The following is a 17,319-nucleotide window of genomic DNA, read 5'->3' on the forward strand; positions in this document are numbered from 1 at the left end:
TGGAGCCCAGAACTGGGGCGGCCCGGCCTCTGGTGGCAGCGGTGGCCGCGTCTGTACGAGAAAGCTGGCGTGCAGTCCGCTCCGCAAGAGGGACAGTCAGGTCCGCATACTGGGGTGTATCAGGGGACCGGCCCAGACCCCCAGTGCAGCCTCGCAAAGGGCCGCTGGTCTCTCCGCAAGGGACGTTGCAGTCAGATCACAGACAGGCAGACGACACCATCAGAAAACATGTGTTTATTAGGGTTAGCTGTGGCAGACGTTGGTGCGTTAAGAGTTCTAATACACGGGTCCCCACTAACAGCGTACGTGTAGGAAGGTGGCTGAGCGGCAGCAATGACAATAACCAGTAAATTGCTTATGATCCTAACAGGCTGATGCCAGCAGTTGGTGAAGGAAAGAGCAGGAGGGTGGGGCCCTGCAGGGGGTTTCCAGAGCCCCCAAGAGCCAAGGGGAAGCTGGGGTCACCACTCCCCATCCCAGCAAAGGAATGGGCCCTGGCGGGCTTGGGACCTCCAGTGGCTGCAGGTGGCATCTTTTCCTAGAGACTTTCTCAGGCGTGAAACCACTTCGTGTGGCCCAGTGTGGCCTCTGAGTTACAGGGCGGCACCGAGTTCACAGGCGTGCTTGGGCCCAGCGTCCCGAGTAATATGTCCGTCCTCCCAGGCGTGGTTTGGATAGGCTGCATGTCCAGGGCCCCTCTGTGGCCTCTGTCCTCCTGTCACCTCGAGCCCAGGCCGTGTGTGACCTCGCTTCCTTTCCAAGCCCAGCTCCCCTGCACCACGGCGATGGCATGGCGCTGGTGCTCCAGGTATGGGCACAGAGCCGCCAACATGGAGGGTGACCCCAGTTCAAGACTTGCTCGGTGCAGCAAGGACGGGAGGGTGCTCCCTGGGGGCCCTCCAGACGCTGCTACCTGCACCCCTGACTCAGCAGGTGGACGTACCCTGTGTCCCCTCCCAGATGAGGAAACAGTCCTGGTTTCAAAGAACTTTTTTCTTTTAAATATGGGCGATTCTTTAACCAGATCTGTAAAGGTGACTGAATATGCCTCTGTAAGAGCTTTCAGATAAATAAATTCATGCATCGAAAGCTTACTGGTCAACCCACGGGCCTGGTATTTACTCTGGGATGTGGCCTTGCCACGGCGTGCTTCTGGGAGGTGGGGGTGGGCTGTGGCCTGCAGGCGGGACAGCTGGGCGCCTGGGGTTTGTGGGTGGAGTTTCTGCCGGTCCTTAGCCCGAGAGCAGGAACTTCCTCACGGCTGCCCAGCTGGGCAGGTGGGGCCGACCTCTCTGCATTTTCTACATGTTTTTCTCCTCTGAAGAGAAGCCAGAGGAATAAGACGTGGCGATGAAGACGCTCTCTGTGGGGACCCAGGCGCCGTCCCCCGGGGCTGGGTGCCTGGGCGCCTCTCCCTGCCAAGGGGCAGGGGCAGCAAGACACGCACCAAGGCCCCCCCCAGCTGACGGTCGCTGGGGTGAGCAGCTCGGGGGCCCTTGGAGGTGGACCGAGAAGCAGACCTGGAAGAACACGGCACACGTGGGGCATCAGCTCCCAGCGCTGGAGGGGCAAGGGAGTGGGGAGTCCTGCCCCCAGCCTCCACGTCAGGCAGGGAAGCCTTGGGGTGGCGGGACCGCACCTCCCCCAAGGTTCCACGCCCCGGCAGCTCCATCCCCACCACGGCCACATCTGCAGGTGGGGCCTCAAGACCTGACAGCGAGTCCCATTTCAAAGTCAAAGTACCCCCCGGGTGGGTGGTGACCCCGTTTACTTCTGGCGCAATTGAGGGCCAAGGGGTGGGGGGCTGCGGGTTTGGCACCGAGAAAGGCAGCGGGGCTGCTGTGGCCTCAGGCCTGCAGCCGTGGGCAGGGCCACCGCGTGGGGAGCTTCTCCGGCCACCAGAGGTAGCTGTGCTGCCAGCACCGAGGCTCCCAGGGCGGCTGCGGCCCGGCAGGCAGGGGCTGGGACAGGCCTGTCCCGCACGGGGCTCCTAGGCCCGCCCCCCGGGGCTGCACAGGGCTGTCGGGCATCCATGCCTTCAAGGCCCCTGGTTCCCGCCCCCCCCCACCCGGCTCTGCTTCAGAACAGACGCTATACACACGAGGCACTCCATCTCCAACACAACCATCCTCTGAGCCCCAGGTAACACTAGTCAGCGACGAACAGCCGCCCTGACGTGCCCCGCGGAGGGAAGGGGGCGAGGGTGCCTCTTCTGGGCCAAGCCCCACCTGCCCCACAGCCCACCCCGGGCTCCCGGCGGACAAGGAGCTGACGCGGGTCACGGGTGGACACGTGCCGAGGAAGTGCAGGCATGTGCTGGGCCGCGGCGGCGCCAGTCTGCCGGGGAAGTGGACGCCGCCCCGCATCCGGCGGCCAGAGGGGGCCCAGCCGAGGCAGTGAGGGCGGGGCGCGGGGTGGCGGGAGGGGACCCCTCCAGTTATTGCAGCGGGGGTCCTGGGACCCTGCGGAGCGGGAGAGGCGGGGCAGGGCTCTGCGGCCTAAGGCCTTCCAGCACATTCTCTGGGAAGTGCCGTGACCTCCTATTTTTGCATAAAGTGTCCACCACTTAAGGCAGATCCAGTGGCGGACGGCCTGATGTGCGACAAGACTGTCTTTTTTCTTTGTTTTTAGTAAATTGCGCTAGGGATTCCTCCAATTTGTGATTTTTGTTTGTTTGTTGGCAAGCCACATCTAAGAAGCCAGCTCCTGCCCTTCCTCTGCCTGCTTCCCCGACTGTGGCCCGACGGCTGGCCAGGGCACTCAGGGCGGGGACGCCGTTCCTGCCGCCGCTGTCCTTTGAGAGACCCACGTGTTTATCTCACGGAAGACGGAGCTGGTCACTTCAGGAAGCTCTTTGTGGAGGATGTGGTAGGCACCTTCGTAAATCTGCAATTAGGAAAGACAGGAAGTCACGGCTACTGCGAGTGACGTGTGGGCAAGGCGGCCGGGCAGCGGATGGAGAGGACCCCCTCTCCACGCACCCACGCCTGGTCAGCAGGTGGTGCTGCAAACAGCTGGCAAGGTCCCAACATGTTCATCAGATCCTTTCTTGAACCACTGTCCCCTCTCCACGCCACTCCCCCTCCAGCCTTGCCCCACCTGCGCCTCCTCTCCTCCCTGTGGGACCCCAGCCTGACCCGGCTGACCCTCACTCCTACCCGCCCACGGCGGTGGTCCTGACACCAGCCCCACGGCCCTCACATAGCGGTGGCCGGGGATCACTTGTACTCTCGTAGGACTTGGCTTCTCGGCATCATTCAAAAGCTGGCCAGGGGAACCTTCTAGAAGCACCTTCCTCTGTGGTTCCCACAGCTCTCGACCCTCCTGGTCTTGTTCCCGCCGCCCTCCTGAGCTGCAGGCTGGTGCGGCTGAGGCGGGGTCGGGCCTCTTTCCCCCTCTCCCCAGGAGCCCCGTCCAGGCCCCTGGCTGTAAAACCACCCGTGTGCTGATGACTCAGAATCTCTATCTCCAGCCAGACCTCCCCTGAACTCTCCATGTGTATAACCACCTGCCTACTTGCCATTTCAGCGATTTCTAACAGCTATCTCCAAGTTTGTTTGTTTTTTTCTTTAAACTGTAGTACACATCATATAACATGAAATTTACCATCTTAACCACCTCTGAGTGTGCGGCTCAGTGGTGTTAAGTATCTCTGCACGCGGTGCCGTATTCTCATCCTCCACAACTGAACCCTGTCCCCGTTACAGCGCCCTCCTCCCAGCCCTTGGAAACTCCACCCGACTTTCTTTTCTTTTCTTTTTTCGGCTGCGCCACTCGGCTTGCGAGATCTTAGTTCCCTGCCCAGGGCCCCAGCAGTGAAAGTGCAGAGCCCTAACCATTGGACCGCCAGGGAAGTCCCTCTACTTTCTGTTTCTATGAGCTTTGACTACTTTGCATATGTCATGTGCGTGGAATCACGCACTATTTGACCTTCTGTGACCGGCTCATTTCGCTGAGCACAGCCTCCTCCAGGCTCATCTGCGTCAGAACTTCCCCCTTTTCAAGGTTGGAAAACACCCCCTTGCCTGGACGGACCACCTCCCCTCAGTGGGCACCAGGGCTGCATCCACCTCTTGGCCGCCGTGAACATGGGGTGGAAATATCTCTTCGAGACCCTGATTTCAATGCTTTTTCTGAATTTCAACTCTCTCTCAGGTGTGCCAGCGTGGGACTTGCGGCTGGGACCGTCTCCTGCCGTGATGGGAGCGGCGTTCCTTCCCCTCCTTCCTCCTGCTGTTCGTCCGGGCCTCCCTCTGGCAGGGGTGTTGGGCCAGGGGCTGCCACTCTTAGCCGCGACGGAGGGGCGCTGCACAGTGCAGACACGTGAGAGCCTTTGTAGCACAGCGCGCTGGGGCAAGCGGTGCAGGGGGCTCGGGGCAGAGAGCTGAGTGCCAGTCCCGGCACCCATGCAGCAGGTGTGGCACCTGAGGGGAGCTGCCGCGTTCCCTATAACCTAGCGGGAGGTGGCCCTCGACCGGGCCGTCCACTCGGCCGTGCCCAAGCTGGGGCAGCACTGTCCAGGGACACGTCTGTTCGCGCGTGTGCCCTGGGGTGGCGGTCTGCCCAGCCGACCACGCAGAGCCACCTTCAGGCTCCGCTGCCACGTGGCAGGGACACAGCCGGTGCACCTGCTCTCTCCCCATCCTCCAGCCAGGGGTCTTCCCGGTTCAGCCAGACACCCGGGAACTGCTCCACCTGGAACAGCATTTTCCATCCTGCTGTGCGTGACACGCCTAACGCCCTCTGAGGAGGACGACCTTTTCTGCCCGGAGGCCAGGTGCGGACGTGCCTCCCCGGGGGCCAGGCCAGCCCTAAACCAAGGGTTCGGGCAGGTGCCCTAGAGGGACGTCACTCTCCCCGCCCCGGGGACGTGGGGCAGCTGCTCACCTTGAGCGTCTTGTCCTGGCTCTTGGCAGACTCCATGAGCAGGTAGGCGCCCCTGCTGTCGCACAGGCGGTCAGCAGAGCCCTGCAGCAGCAGGAAGGGCAGGGTCAGCTTGGGCAGCGCCCGCTCCACCCTCGACACGGCGTTGAGCAGCTGGGTGCCGAAGCACACCTTCAGGCCCGCGCGGCAGATGAGGGGGTCCGTGTTGTAGATGTCCACCTGCGGGAGGAGAGAGACAGGGCCCGTCAGGCCCTCGCGGTCCCTCCTGCTCTGGCTCTGAAGAGCCGACCCCGGCGGCGGGCCTGGGGTGGGGACCCCCGGTCAGTCCGGCCGCGCTGCCCCTGCTTCCAGCCTGCTCTGTGACCCCCCCCCCCGACCGCCATCCACGCCTGTGCCCTGGGACGGTTTCAGTATCAAGCTGTGGGTTTTCTTCACGTGAGCGACATCGTATGTTCGCTTTGATGAGTTCACACAGGCACAGCTCAGAAGATGTTTCGGTGTCAGTCTGAGTGGATTCTGTTTTCTCTAAGTCTGTCTGTCCTGACACAGTGTCCCCTGGTTGAAGAGGGTGAGGGGCACCCACGACTGCCGGGTCACAGGGCTGTGTGTGCGGGAACGAGGCCAGGGAAAGGCTTGGGCAGGACACCCCCGCGGGCTGCAGGACGTGGCTCCAGCAGGCGGCCTGCCAGCCTGAGAGGCAGGTCTGCTGTCCCCCTGCGCCTGTGGACGTGCATAGCGGCCGGGCCCGCCCTCCTCAGCCGTCAGCCTGCCGGGACCTCCTCTGACACTGGCCTCACCTGCGGCTGAGGATCTGACCATGCCCTTTGCGGGGCTACCCGGGCCCCGTCCTTGACTTTCTGGCTTCACTCCTCTTGCCCCAAGGGGACAGTGAGTGGCCTGCTTGCCGTAGCTGAGACGGGACACATGCCCACAGAACTCTCCGGACCAGGTCGGGACCGTGACCCCTCTTCCCTCACCTCTCTTTTCAAGAGCTGTGTGGTGTCAGGAGGGGTGAGGGAACAGAGGGTCAGCTGCCCGCGAGGAGGCTTGAGTGTCCGCTGTGTCTCCATCTGACTCGGGCGGGGGCCGCGTCTCCCTGTGACAACTCCCCGCAGGGCCTCATCCAGGGTCCCAGATCCACTTGGAGAGGGACAGGCTGTCCCAGGTCCCCCCACCACCCTGATTCTTCCGGAGCAGGCGAGCCAGACCACTTGGGAAAAGCCACACGAGATGAATGAGCCCCTTACTGCAGCGGAGACGGCGGGCCTCCCGCGGGGCCGGGCCACCAGTCTGGGGGCCGAGAACACGGGAGCAGCAGGGGCTCCTTCAGGGTCTGCAAGGAGGGCTGCTCGGGAAGGGGCGGCGGGGCCAGAGAGCCCTGGCTGCCGGGTGTCCCGGTGAACGAACGCCCAGGGCCAGGGCCTACGAGGTCACCTCCTTCCTGAGCGGCCTGGCGCCTGCCCTGCTGACGGCCATGAAGCCCCGCAGGGAGTCAGCTCCGGGTTAACCGCTCTGACGGCACAGGTGGCTTCCCACTCTTGGCTCTCTTCCCACGACTGGAGCACGTAGGCGCTGTGTACACAATGGTCCATTCTAGACCTGGGAGGAGCCGCCAGCTGTGTCGGGGAAAGGGCAGGCCCCTGTGCCAGCCACCACCGCACGGTGGGGGGGGGGGGGGTGCAGAGGGGCGGCCGGGAAGGCAGGGCAGGGACCGCCTCCTCTCAGGGAAACAGGCTCAGAAGCCCAAACCCTCCCCTAAGGTAACCAGCCCCGCCCAACCCCAGGGCCTTTGCCTTCTGAGGGCTTAAGACCTAAATCCACCAAAAGTTCTCCTAGTGGGGGAGGGTCGTGTCCTGTCCCCCAGGCAGGAGACAGACAGCGTTCTCCCTCCCAGCCCAAGCCAGGCCCGGAGCACCGGTCAACAGCCTGAGCCCATTCAAAACCAAAGACCGAACAGTCGGTGCCCGAAGATCACTTACTGTGGGATTCCGTCTCCACGACATTCTTAAAAAGACAAATCGGGGGCTTCCCTGGTGGCGCAGTGGTTAAGAATCCGCCTGCCAGTGCAGGGGACACGGGTTCGAGCCCTGGTCTGGGAGGATCCCACGTGCCGCGGAGCAACCAACCCCGCTCGCCACAACTACTGAGCCTGCGCTCTAGAGCCCTCGAGCCACAACTACTGAGCCTGTGTGCCACAACTACTGAAGCCCGCGAGCCTAGAGCCCATACTCCGCAACAAGAGAAGCCACTGCAATGAGAAGCCCGCGCACCGCAACAAAGAGTAGCCACCACTTGCCACAACTAGAGAAAGCCCGCGCGCAGCAACAAAGACCCAACACAGCCAAAAATAAATAAATAAATTTATATTTTAAAAAAAGGACAGGGCTTCCCTGGTGGCGCAGTGGTTGAGAGTCCGCCTGCCGACGCAGGGGACACGGGTTCGTGCCCCGGTCCAGGAAGATCCCACATGCCGCGGAGCGGCTGGGCCCGTGAGCCATGGCCACTGAGCCTGCGCGTCCGGAGCCTGTTGCTCTGCAACGGGAGAGGCCACAACAGTGAGAGGCCCGCGTATCGCAAAAAAAAATAAATAAATAAAAGGACAAATCAGAGAAATGTAGACCAGACGAGTGGTGGTCAGGCTTGAGGGCGTGGGGCTACAAAATGGCAACATGGGGTCTTTGTGGGGACGGCCTGACTCACCCCCGAGGGTATCCTGGTCGCCATAACCCTGTGGTTTTCCAAGATGTCAGCTCTGGGGCAAACTGGGCAAGGCACACAGCTCCTCTGAGTTATTTCTCACAACTGCACGTGAATCAGAGGTCTCAAAGCACAAGTATAGTTAAAGGCACAACAAGGACTCGGTCTCTGGCGATCTCTCTTGCCCCCCCGCCCCCCCATTTCTGGAGCACAGCCGCGAAGACACCAACTGGAGGCTGTGGACCCGGGTCCAAGCCAGGGCACCTTTGCTCCAGGTGACCAACCTCTGGAGGTGTGTCCACCAGCTGAGACGTGACGTCTTTTCTCTTGGGGGGAAACCCTGTGAGGAAGACCACCCAGCCCTGACGTTTCCCAGCTGTGTGACGTGGGCAAGGCTCTTCTCTCTGGGATGCAGTTTGCTGATCTGTGAAATGGGGGTGACGGTGGTCACGCCCCGGAGGACGCCGGGCGTCTGGATGGGATGTGCACCCTGGGGCCCAGGCTGGGTCTGCCCCACAGCGAGGCTAATGCCATGCGGCCGCCTGACCCCAGCGCGGGGCAGCGAGGTGCAGCGTCACTCCTCGGCCTGGGTTTCCCATCGAGGAAGGGTCCTCTTCCGAGCCCCAGCCTCTTCTGGCACCTTCCCTGTCGGGGGGTCTGAGGGCTCTCAGCAAGGTTGACTTGACAGCTGGGAACAAGCCAACTGGGGCGCCTGCCTTTTTTTTTTTTTTTTTTTTTTTGTGGTACGCGGGCCTCTCACTGTTGTGGCCTCTCCCGGCATGGAGCACAGGCTCCGGACGCAGGCTCAGCGGCCATGGCTCACGGGCCCAGGAAACCACTGCGCCACCAGGGAAGCCTGGGCCTGCCTTTTGAAAAAGCTTTGCCCTGAAGCACAGGAAGCAACCCACAGTTGGGAGCGTTCTTAAACTTCTGGTTGAGCAAAATCCAGGAATCACCCCCCACCCCCACCCAGTCAGATCTCTTGACCTCTTTTTTGAAAAGCTGTTCTGGGATAGACTCAAAATTAGATTAATTGGAACAGTATTAGAAATAACTAGCCCTGAGCCCTCACCTCTGTGCCAGGTGCTGTGCCGAGTGCTTTACATGTACTTGCCCCTCAAGTCTCTGCAGGACCCCTACGCAGGGGCTGTCATCATTATCCATTTTACACATGAGGAGACTGAGGCTCAGAAACGCTGGGTGACTCACCCAACGTCACACAGCAAGTAAGGGACAGAGCCAGGATGAGAACGAGGCAGGCGGGCCCCACCATCAGCATTCCCAATCTCTCACCACGCTGCGCTACGTGTTTAGACAGGAGGAGGTCAAGGTGAGTCCTGTGGGCTCAAGCGGCCAGGGGGCGTGGAGTTGCAGGGAACCAGCACGCCCCAGGAGAGAAACGGGTGCGTCCCTGGTGAGGACTGTAGCGTGCTGCCACCCTCACGGACTGCCACGGGGTGGGGGTGGGGGGCCTCTGAGCACAGGTGAGTGTCCTGCCCACGTGATTTCACACTTCCCAGAGAGGCCCAGCCCAGCAGGCCCAACCTCCTGCGTTCCCTCCCAGGCACCTACAGACATGTCTGCAGCTGGTCTTCCGACTCTCCTTCCAGCCCATCCCCTCCCTCTGCCTACGGAAACCTCATCTTCCACCTGTTTCAGGGCCACCTGGGATTCCCATCTCCTTCCTCCGCTGTTTCCATCTCTCTTAATCCACCCATTTTCACCCCAGGGAAATCAGATAGCCTTCCCCGGCACACTGGAGAGAGCAGGGCAACTCTACCCAAGTGTTCTCTGGAGCCAGAAACCTGTGGGAACCCGAAGATGAACTGGCAGGTCTTTGCAGAGGCCATGTCTTCGCCCCCGCCTTGGTCGTGAACGGCAGGACTGCTGCAGAGGGAGCTGGACAAGAGAAAACCTCTCCTAGGCCTCGCCTCTGGACTTTTTGTTGGGAAGCTCAAGTTTCCCCCTGCCCCGCCTCTTTGTCCGCTGTTCACAGACCCACGATGTGACCCTGAACACAGGGCCGGGTCCGAAGCGCGAGTGACACAGTGTCTGTTGGCCTGACGTGCCGCCTGCAGGGTGGGGAGGGGACATAAGTGTCCTGCCTGATTCCACAGAGTCTCCCCAGCACGGCCGACTGAAGCAAGCCCTGTTTACCGAGGCCCAAGTTCCCGCTATGACCCCAACCCCGGAGCAGGCGCCCCGCCCTGGGGGACTGAAATTCCTGAGCCGGACCAGAGGAGAGCCACCAGAAGTAAGGACCTGCAGTTCCACTTTGGACAGAAAGAGGACTAATGGGGATTAGCCTACATGTATACACTGCCACGGATCAAGGGCGTGTGAACTACCGAACATCTTTTCCCGAGAAGTGCTTTCTGCTACTAAAGCTTGAACTCCTGTTCACCCTTGTACCTGCTTTTCGAGCCCTGAGGTGGGCCGGCAGGTCAGGCCCTGGGCAGGTGGGTGCAAGCGGTTTGCACAAACCCGCCACAGGGCACTGGAACCAGAAGTGATGCAGAGGGTCACCTTGCTTGTGCCTTGGGAGTGGTGGTCCCTGCGGTGTGACCCTGGAACCAGACACAGGTCCTGAGTGGTCACCGAGGGAAGGGAAAAAGCAGACCCACGTTCTGCACCCAATCACACGGGCCACGGCCACCTTTTCACAGGCCCAGGGATTGAATAAATAATAAGAGAAACAAGAAAGAATCACTGGGGTCTTGCAGGACCATGTTCACAACTGCTGGTCACAAAACAGCAAGATCGCGTGGTCTCATGTCTTGGAATCAAAATGTTGGTCACAACTGAGGAAATCAGAACATGGACCAGATGGTGAGAGGTAATGAAAGGAATGATGACAGGGAATTACTGTTACTTTCCCAAAGTGTGATGACAGAATGGCTTGTGCGTGAATGTCCTTATTCTGGGTCCTTCCTCTCGGGCAGCACATGCTGAAGTACGACCACAGGGTCTGCAACTTACTTCCTTTCAAAAGTTTCAGGGGACTTCCCTGGCGGTCCAGTGGGTAAGACTCCGCGGTCCCGATGCAGGGGGCCTGGGTTCAATCCCCGGTCGGGGAACTAGATCCCGCATGCATGCCTCAACAAAGAATTCACACGCCACAACTAAGAAGCCTGCATGCCGCAACGAAGATCCCTCGTACTGCCACTAAGACCCGGCGAAGCCAAAATCGATAAACAAACAAACAAACATAAAAAAAAAGTTTTAGCCAAAACAATGCATCTACTTTATGGCATTGGATTTGGCAATAATTTCTTGAATATGACACCAAAAGCACAGGCAACAAAAGAAAAAAATAGATAAACTGGACTACCTTAAAATGAAAACCTTCTGTTCATCAAAGAACACTATCACAGAATGGGAGAAAACATTTACAAACAATGTACCTGGATAAGGGGTTATTATCCAGACTATATAAAGAACTCCTACAACTCAACAACAGCAAACCTGATTAAAAAATGGACAAAGTACTTGAATAGACATTTCTCCAAAGAAGATATATCAATACACATGGCCAATAAAGCATGTGAAAAGATGCTCAATATCACTAATCATTAGGGAAATGCATATCAAAACGACCTGGCAACCCCTCTTCTAAGTATAAACCCAAAAGAATCGAAAGCAGGGTTTTGAAAAGATACTTGCGCACCCATGTTCACGGCAGTGTTATTCACAAGAGCCAAGAAGCGGAAGCAACCCAGTGTCCACTGAGGATGAATAAATTAACAAAACATGGTCTATACAGACCATGGAATATTGTTCAGCCTTAAAAAGGAAGGAGATTCTGACACCTGCTACCACACGGATGAACCCTGAGGACATTATGCTCAGTGACATAAGCTGGTCATGAAAGGACAAACACTGAGGTCCCTCGAGGAGTCAGATTCACGGGGGGAGGGGCTGGGGGGGCTGGGGAGCTGGTGTTCAGTGGGGAAGAGTTTCAGTTTGGGAAGATGAGAAAGTTCTGAAGATGATGGTGGTGACGGATGAACAATGTGAATGTATTTAACCCCACTGAACTGTACACTTAAAACTGGTTAAGACGGCCAATTTTATATTCTGTATATTGTAGCACAATAAATCTTAAAGTATTTAAAATATATGTCCACATTGATATTCCATATTTAAGCATAGCTAAAGGAAGCATGGCAGAGTACTTCCAACTGGTGAATTATGGGGAGGAGTATACAGGTGTATGCTATACTACTATGTCCACTTTTCTGTAGATTTGAAATTTTCCACAATTAAAATTGGAGGGAAAGCTCCAGTTTGAATTACGGAAATTAACCTCTCCTCTCCCCGCAGCCTTGGCTTTCATGTCATTTTTATCCCCTTGTCGGGAGGAGCCACGCATCCCCTGGGCAGGTTTGGGGCAGGAGACCCCCGTGGTCAGACTCATATCGGGGCTCGTATCGGCCTTGGCCAGTATCCCAAGCCTTGGCAAGTCAGTGGCGTCCTATCCGCACGTAAATGGGCCTCCAACCCTCACCTCCCGGCCTGCTGCGAGGTCACCGGTGGTACCTCTGAGACTGTGGTGGGTGAGCCCTGCCCGGCCTGCAGCTGCCCCTCACCTCCCGGCCTGCTGCGAGGTCACCGGTGGTACCACTGAGACTGTGGTGGGTGAGCCCTGCCCGGCCTGCTGCGAGGTCACCGGTGGTACCACTGAGACTGTGGTGGGTGAGCCCTGCCCGGCCTGCAGCTGCCCCTCACCTCCCGGCCTGCTGCGAGGTCACCGGTGGTACCTCTGAGACTGTGGTGGGTGAGCCCTGCCCGGACTGCAGCTGCTTTCTTGCTGGACCCGTGACGGTACCTGGGAGAGAGGCAGGGCAGGGGGTGCCTCGTTTTGTCTGGGGCCTGGCTGGCAGCTGGAACTGCCTCTGACAGGCTCTCCACAGAGGCCGTGGCTTTTCTGCTGCCATTACAGCTGCTGACCTCAGGGATCTGCCTCTCTCGAGCTCGGAGCTGCTTCTGCCAGAGTCCCGGGGGAAGGAGGGCTGGGAGGCAGGGGTACGGACCCGTATGCAGGGCGCTGGCCTGAGCTGGGCCCGCTCACGCGCTCCCCCGCCGGCCACCCCACACGGAGGCCCACGCCAAGAGATGTTCCCATGGTTCCTTTTTTTTTTTAAGACGTCGGTAAATTATCAGCTGCCCGAAATAGCCAAGTCTTCTGTGGCGACATGAGCCATGAACGACAGCGAGTCACAGAGTAAGATCAGATAAGCAAGCAGGTTATACTGGAAAGTAATAACCGGCTCTCAGAGGGGCTCGTGGGAGGCTGTGTCCTGGGGGCAGCATGGGAGCCTCAGCCTATCTTTAGCCTTGGTTACGATGAGTCAAACGCCTCGGCATGGCCGAGCCTTCCCAGAGCTGGCAGGAGCTTCCCAGGGCCACGGGCAGGTGGCCTCCCAGCCGTGTGGGCGGAAGACACGCAGGCAACAGGGCAACAGTGGCCTGACCCCTGAGGCAGGCACACGGCAAATACTGGGTGGGGGTCTGGAGCGGAACCCACCACAGAAATGAAAGGGAGCAGAGCTGGCCCCTTCTCAGCTCCCTGGGTGCCCGGAACTCACCATATGGCCAGCAGGCATGAATGTAAACCAGCCAGGAGACGCTTGGAGGGCGTCCCAGCACAGTTACAGAGAAGAGAGACTCGGTTCTAGAAGACAAACTGCCCCAATATATAAACAGTGGACGTTCCCAGCAGAAGACCTGGACACGGGGCCAGGGGATGGGGCCTGGAAGGGAAGCAGGGTACCTGTCTGTGAGCGGTCGGAGGGTCATCGATGGTGTGCAGGGGGCGTCAGGAGCTCCTCAGCACTTCCCCCTCACACCTCCCCCTCCGGCGGCCTTGGCCGGAGAACTATTTAGAACATTCAAGGCTTTTCAGAGTGGGAGGGATTCATCACATTCCAAAAAACCCGTGGTTGAGGGTGGAATGATTAGCATGTCAGTACAGTAGGCCAGTGTGCTGACTGGGGGCTCTAACTGTGCACACAGACACAACAAAGGCCGAGCAGCCACTTGCTTGTCCCCAGGATTCCAGGAGCACTTCAGAGCTAAGGCTCGGACATGAGGACCTAGGCTCAAATCCTCACTTAGTAGCTGTGTGTCCCTGGACAAGTGACTTGCCCTCTCTGGGCCTAAGTTTCCACAAACATCAAATGTTAAGACTGACTTCCCGGAGCTGTGGAGGGGAGACGGAGGGCCCCGACGCGGTGCACTGGGTGGTGCTGAGCCAACGCCAGGCATGTCTGCCTTTACTCCTACATGCCGGGAGCCTGTGCGTCTGAGGGCTCGCTTCTGTGAAGTGAGGGTGTCATGCTGGCAGTCCTGGCTGCCACATCAAGCCCCAAACAAACGTCCTGCTTCCCCAGAGACACAGCCGACCTCCGAATCCCCCCGGGAGCCCGCCAGGCCCCCCGCACCCCAGCCTGCAGCCCCTTCCCCCAGGTCCCACTTCAGTGAGCTTGTGAAGCAAATGGTTCCTTTCCTCCTGAGGCTTTTAAAAAGCTGCAGGCCTCCAGGGGAAATGTCTCGGCTAAAGTGGGCCTTAAGACACCCGGTGCTGGATCTGGGAGGTGCCTCTTCTGAACACATTTTCCCCCTCGGCACTGCTATTTTTAACGCTCAGCAGAATGTTGAAAGGGCGACTCAGAGAGAAGGCAGGAGAGGGGCTCGTTCTCCATGCCAAGGACTGGAAGCTCCTGCTTCCTATTTATTCCAGCCCGAGTCCACCCTCCGAGTCTTCCCAGCAGGGGAATTTATGAGTGCTTCTGAAGAGTCATCCCGCTTACCCGACCCGGCAGAAACCTGATACAGGCTGGTGTGCCACCACGGACGGGGGCGGGGATGAGCGCACAAGGGGAGGCTGCATGCTGGGTATTCGCCCAGACTCTGCTGTTTTCATAAGGCCTTCAGTGAAATTTCCATTATTTCAGAAAGGAGATAAAAGCTCTGAAATTTGCTACTTTCAAACAATGAGGGCTCGGAATCATCTCATTACCTTTCTTTCCTTCCCTTTTGCCCACGTGGTTTCAGGTGGTGAGGTAAACAATTCGGATTTGCACCTCGATGTTTCCTCTCAAAGGGAGGTCCCTCCTCCAGCCCACTGCTGTCCTAGCACAGCTGCCACACAGATCAGTGGTTTTTCTGGAAATTGCACGTTTGAGCCAGAGCCATTATTTGGCCGCGGCAGGTGGAGGAGGCCCTGCCCACACGACTCCCCTCACAAGCGATCCTGCACACACAGCGATGGTCTCCAGCCGCGGGCCGTGTGGACCAGTAATTACAAAGCAGGAGAGAGAGCTTCACGCTCGCAAATAAATACTAGCTGGGAGGAGGCGTCCCAGCAGAGACCTTTGAATCAAAGGCTTCGGGTCCCAGCTCTGCCCCGGACTGGCTGTGTAACCTCGGACAAATTATGCAACCTCCGAGCTTCGGTTTCCTCACCTCGGAAATGGGGTTAATATTGATCTCACTCATGTCATGACTGGCTTCGGTCTTTCTGGGTCCTAACACTGTGCCTTCTCACCACACAGATCTGCCTTTTGGAATGAAAATCTTCTTCCTTTACTCAAATGTCCTTGACCCTGGTGGGTCAAATTTGGCCCCAGGACATAGGTTTGGGAGTTACTGCTTTTAAAATTAGATTGGGGACTTCCCCGGCGGTCCAGTGGCTAAGACTCTGCGCTCCCAATGCAGGGGGCGGGGGGCACGGGTTCGATCCCTGGTCAGGGAACTAGATCCCGGATGCCGCAACTAAAGATCCTGCGTGCTGCAACTGAGACCCGGCACAGCCAAATAAATAAATATTTTAAAAAATAGATTAAATTCAAATTCAAATGGAATGTGGACGACTGGGCGGACTGGCCCACCTCAGGCTCCCCGCACAGGGCCCACACAAGCCAGATTCATAAACAGCCGGCCCTCGGAGGCCTGGGTTTTGACCCCTGATCGGGAATGTCCCCTCCTACACGTTAGGCACGATCCCCATTTAGCTGCCTGCTCTCTGAGTGGCTCTAAGGGCCAGGAGGCCATATTTTATAATGAAGCCAGAGTCCGACGGCTCAAGCCCCAAGGAAGCGGGGGAGGCCACTGGGATGCCGGGCACCCGCTCCACTTTCCAGGGTCCGTGGGCAGCCAGCAACTCCCTGGTTTCAAACTCCTGACACAAGATGGGAGGCTGAGGCAGGAGAGCAGCACAGTGATGTGCTCAACCCTGAGGACCATCCCTTCCAGGCGCCCAGGGTGCCGCCTGTCCACTGGGTTGTCGCCCCCCAGACAGAGCGGGCTGGGGACCCGCTGACCTAAGCTCTGAGGCTAGTCCCATCAGCGGGTGACCCCAGGCATGTGCCTGCATATGGGGAGCCTCAGTCTGCTCCCCCGCGATACGGGAGCTGTGCATGGGTGAGCACGTGACACAAGCCTGGCACGGAGCATAAGGGCCCCGTCACAGGAGGGGATGAGGTGCCGGCCCTTCACTATAGGGGAGGGGCTTGGTCCGCTGAGCAGCACCTTCACAGACCAACCCCGGTCTCTGCATGGACCTGGCGTCAAGGCGCACCGTCGTTCATGCTGAACCCTGGGGTCTGGTCCCAGAGCAGGTGACGGTGACATCGCACAACCCCCGGCGTATCTGCCTGAGGCCGCCTCACCCTGCACGCGACACCTCCTGGGCTGGTTTTGCTTCCACAGAGGGCAGCGAGCTCTGCTTGAGGGCAGTAGCCCACCCCCGGCACAGCGGTGCCTCCTGGCCTGCCCTCAGTTTACCCCTTGCCGCTCACCTCTACGCCGTGGCCGAAGCAAACTACCGGCTGTTCTGCAAACAGGCTCTTCGTGCCGAGATCGTCACCCGTGCTGTTCCCTCTGCCACGAACCCCTTCCTCCGATCCCCCTCCGGCTCCCAACCCAGTGGACACGTGGCCTGGCCTGAATCCATTCTTCCATCCTCGACCCTATCCACCCCGCCCCTCAACAGAACTGCCCTTCTCTGCTCTCAGGCCACGAGGTTGGGTAGGACTGATGCCGCCCGCTTTCCTGGGCCAGTAACCCAGACTGTCGGCCAGTAAGAACCAGCCCTGAGACGTCTGCTGGGAAGAGGTGCGGCCTTTCCACTGCAGTTGCTCATGTAAAGCTGCTGGTGGTCAGCTTTGCCTCCACTTGGGGAGAATTTGGTTGGGAATGAGGCCAAACCAGGGGACATGAGAGGTGGGGAGAGAGATGGTGAACAACACCCTGAGCCCCTGGACCCAGCCATGCCTGAAGCCTTTAGTTACACTCACCAGTAAATCCCTCTTTGTGCTCAAATCACTTTGAGTTGGGTTTCTGTCACTTACAACCAAAAGAGACCTGGCTGATACACACAGAGTTTCATCTGGTCAGCTCCTCTGCACACGTGGGTACAGCTCAGGCAGCACCGCCACCCACTCCTTCCCACCCAATCCTTCCCACCCAATCCTGAAGCCAGACAGCGTCTCACACATCTTCAAGTCCCCGTCACCTCGCACAGAGCCTTGGCTGGATAGTGGTAAACGCCGAGGCAGAGCTAACGCCTGCATTTCCCCCCGGGGCTGCTGCCTTCCCCCCCACCAGCCCCAGCTGCCCCAGGTCTTCAGAAAGCCTCACCTCTGTCTTATTCCGTGAGAGCGTGCTGCTGTCGATCCGGCCCAGGGACACATTCGGCAGGACAAGGTTGAGGACTTTCACAGCAAGGACCTAGGT

At 58.8% G+C, this 17,319-nt stretch overlaps 1 protein-coding gene across 4 annotated transcripts in view; it reads right to left on the minus strand.

Moving 5' to 3' along the window:
* Positions 1-219: 219 nt before the first annotated feature.
* The window catches only part of MGLL (monoglyceride lipase), a 283,419-nt gene continuing 266,319 nt past the window's right edge, over positions 220-17,319 (minus strand). For all 4 annotated transcript variants that reach the window (XM_033416089.2, XM_004285447.3, XM_004285446.3 and 1 more), the window contains 3 exons: positions 17,224-17,313; positions 4,888-5,103; positions 220-2,886 (listed from right to left, as the gene is read on the minus strand). In XM_033416089.2, coding sequence (XP_033271980.1) covers positions 2,761-2,886; positions 4,888-5,103; positions 17,224-17,313 — 432 coding nt within the window. In that variant the 3' untranslated portion in view covers positions 220-2,760. The remainder of the gene's footprint in view (positions 2,887-4,887; positions 5,104-17,223; positions 17,314-17,319) is intronic.

This window comes from Orcinus orca, chromosome 10 (assembly GCF_937001465.1).
Source record: "Orcinus orca chromosome 10, mOrcOrc1.1, whole genome shotgun sequence".
Classification (NCBI taxonomy): Eukaryota; Metazoa; Chordata; class Mammalia; order Artiodactyla; family Delphinidae; genus Orcinus; species Orcinus orca.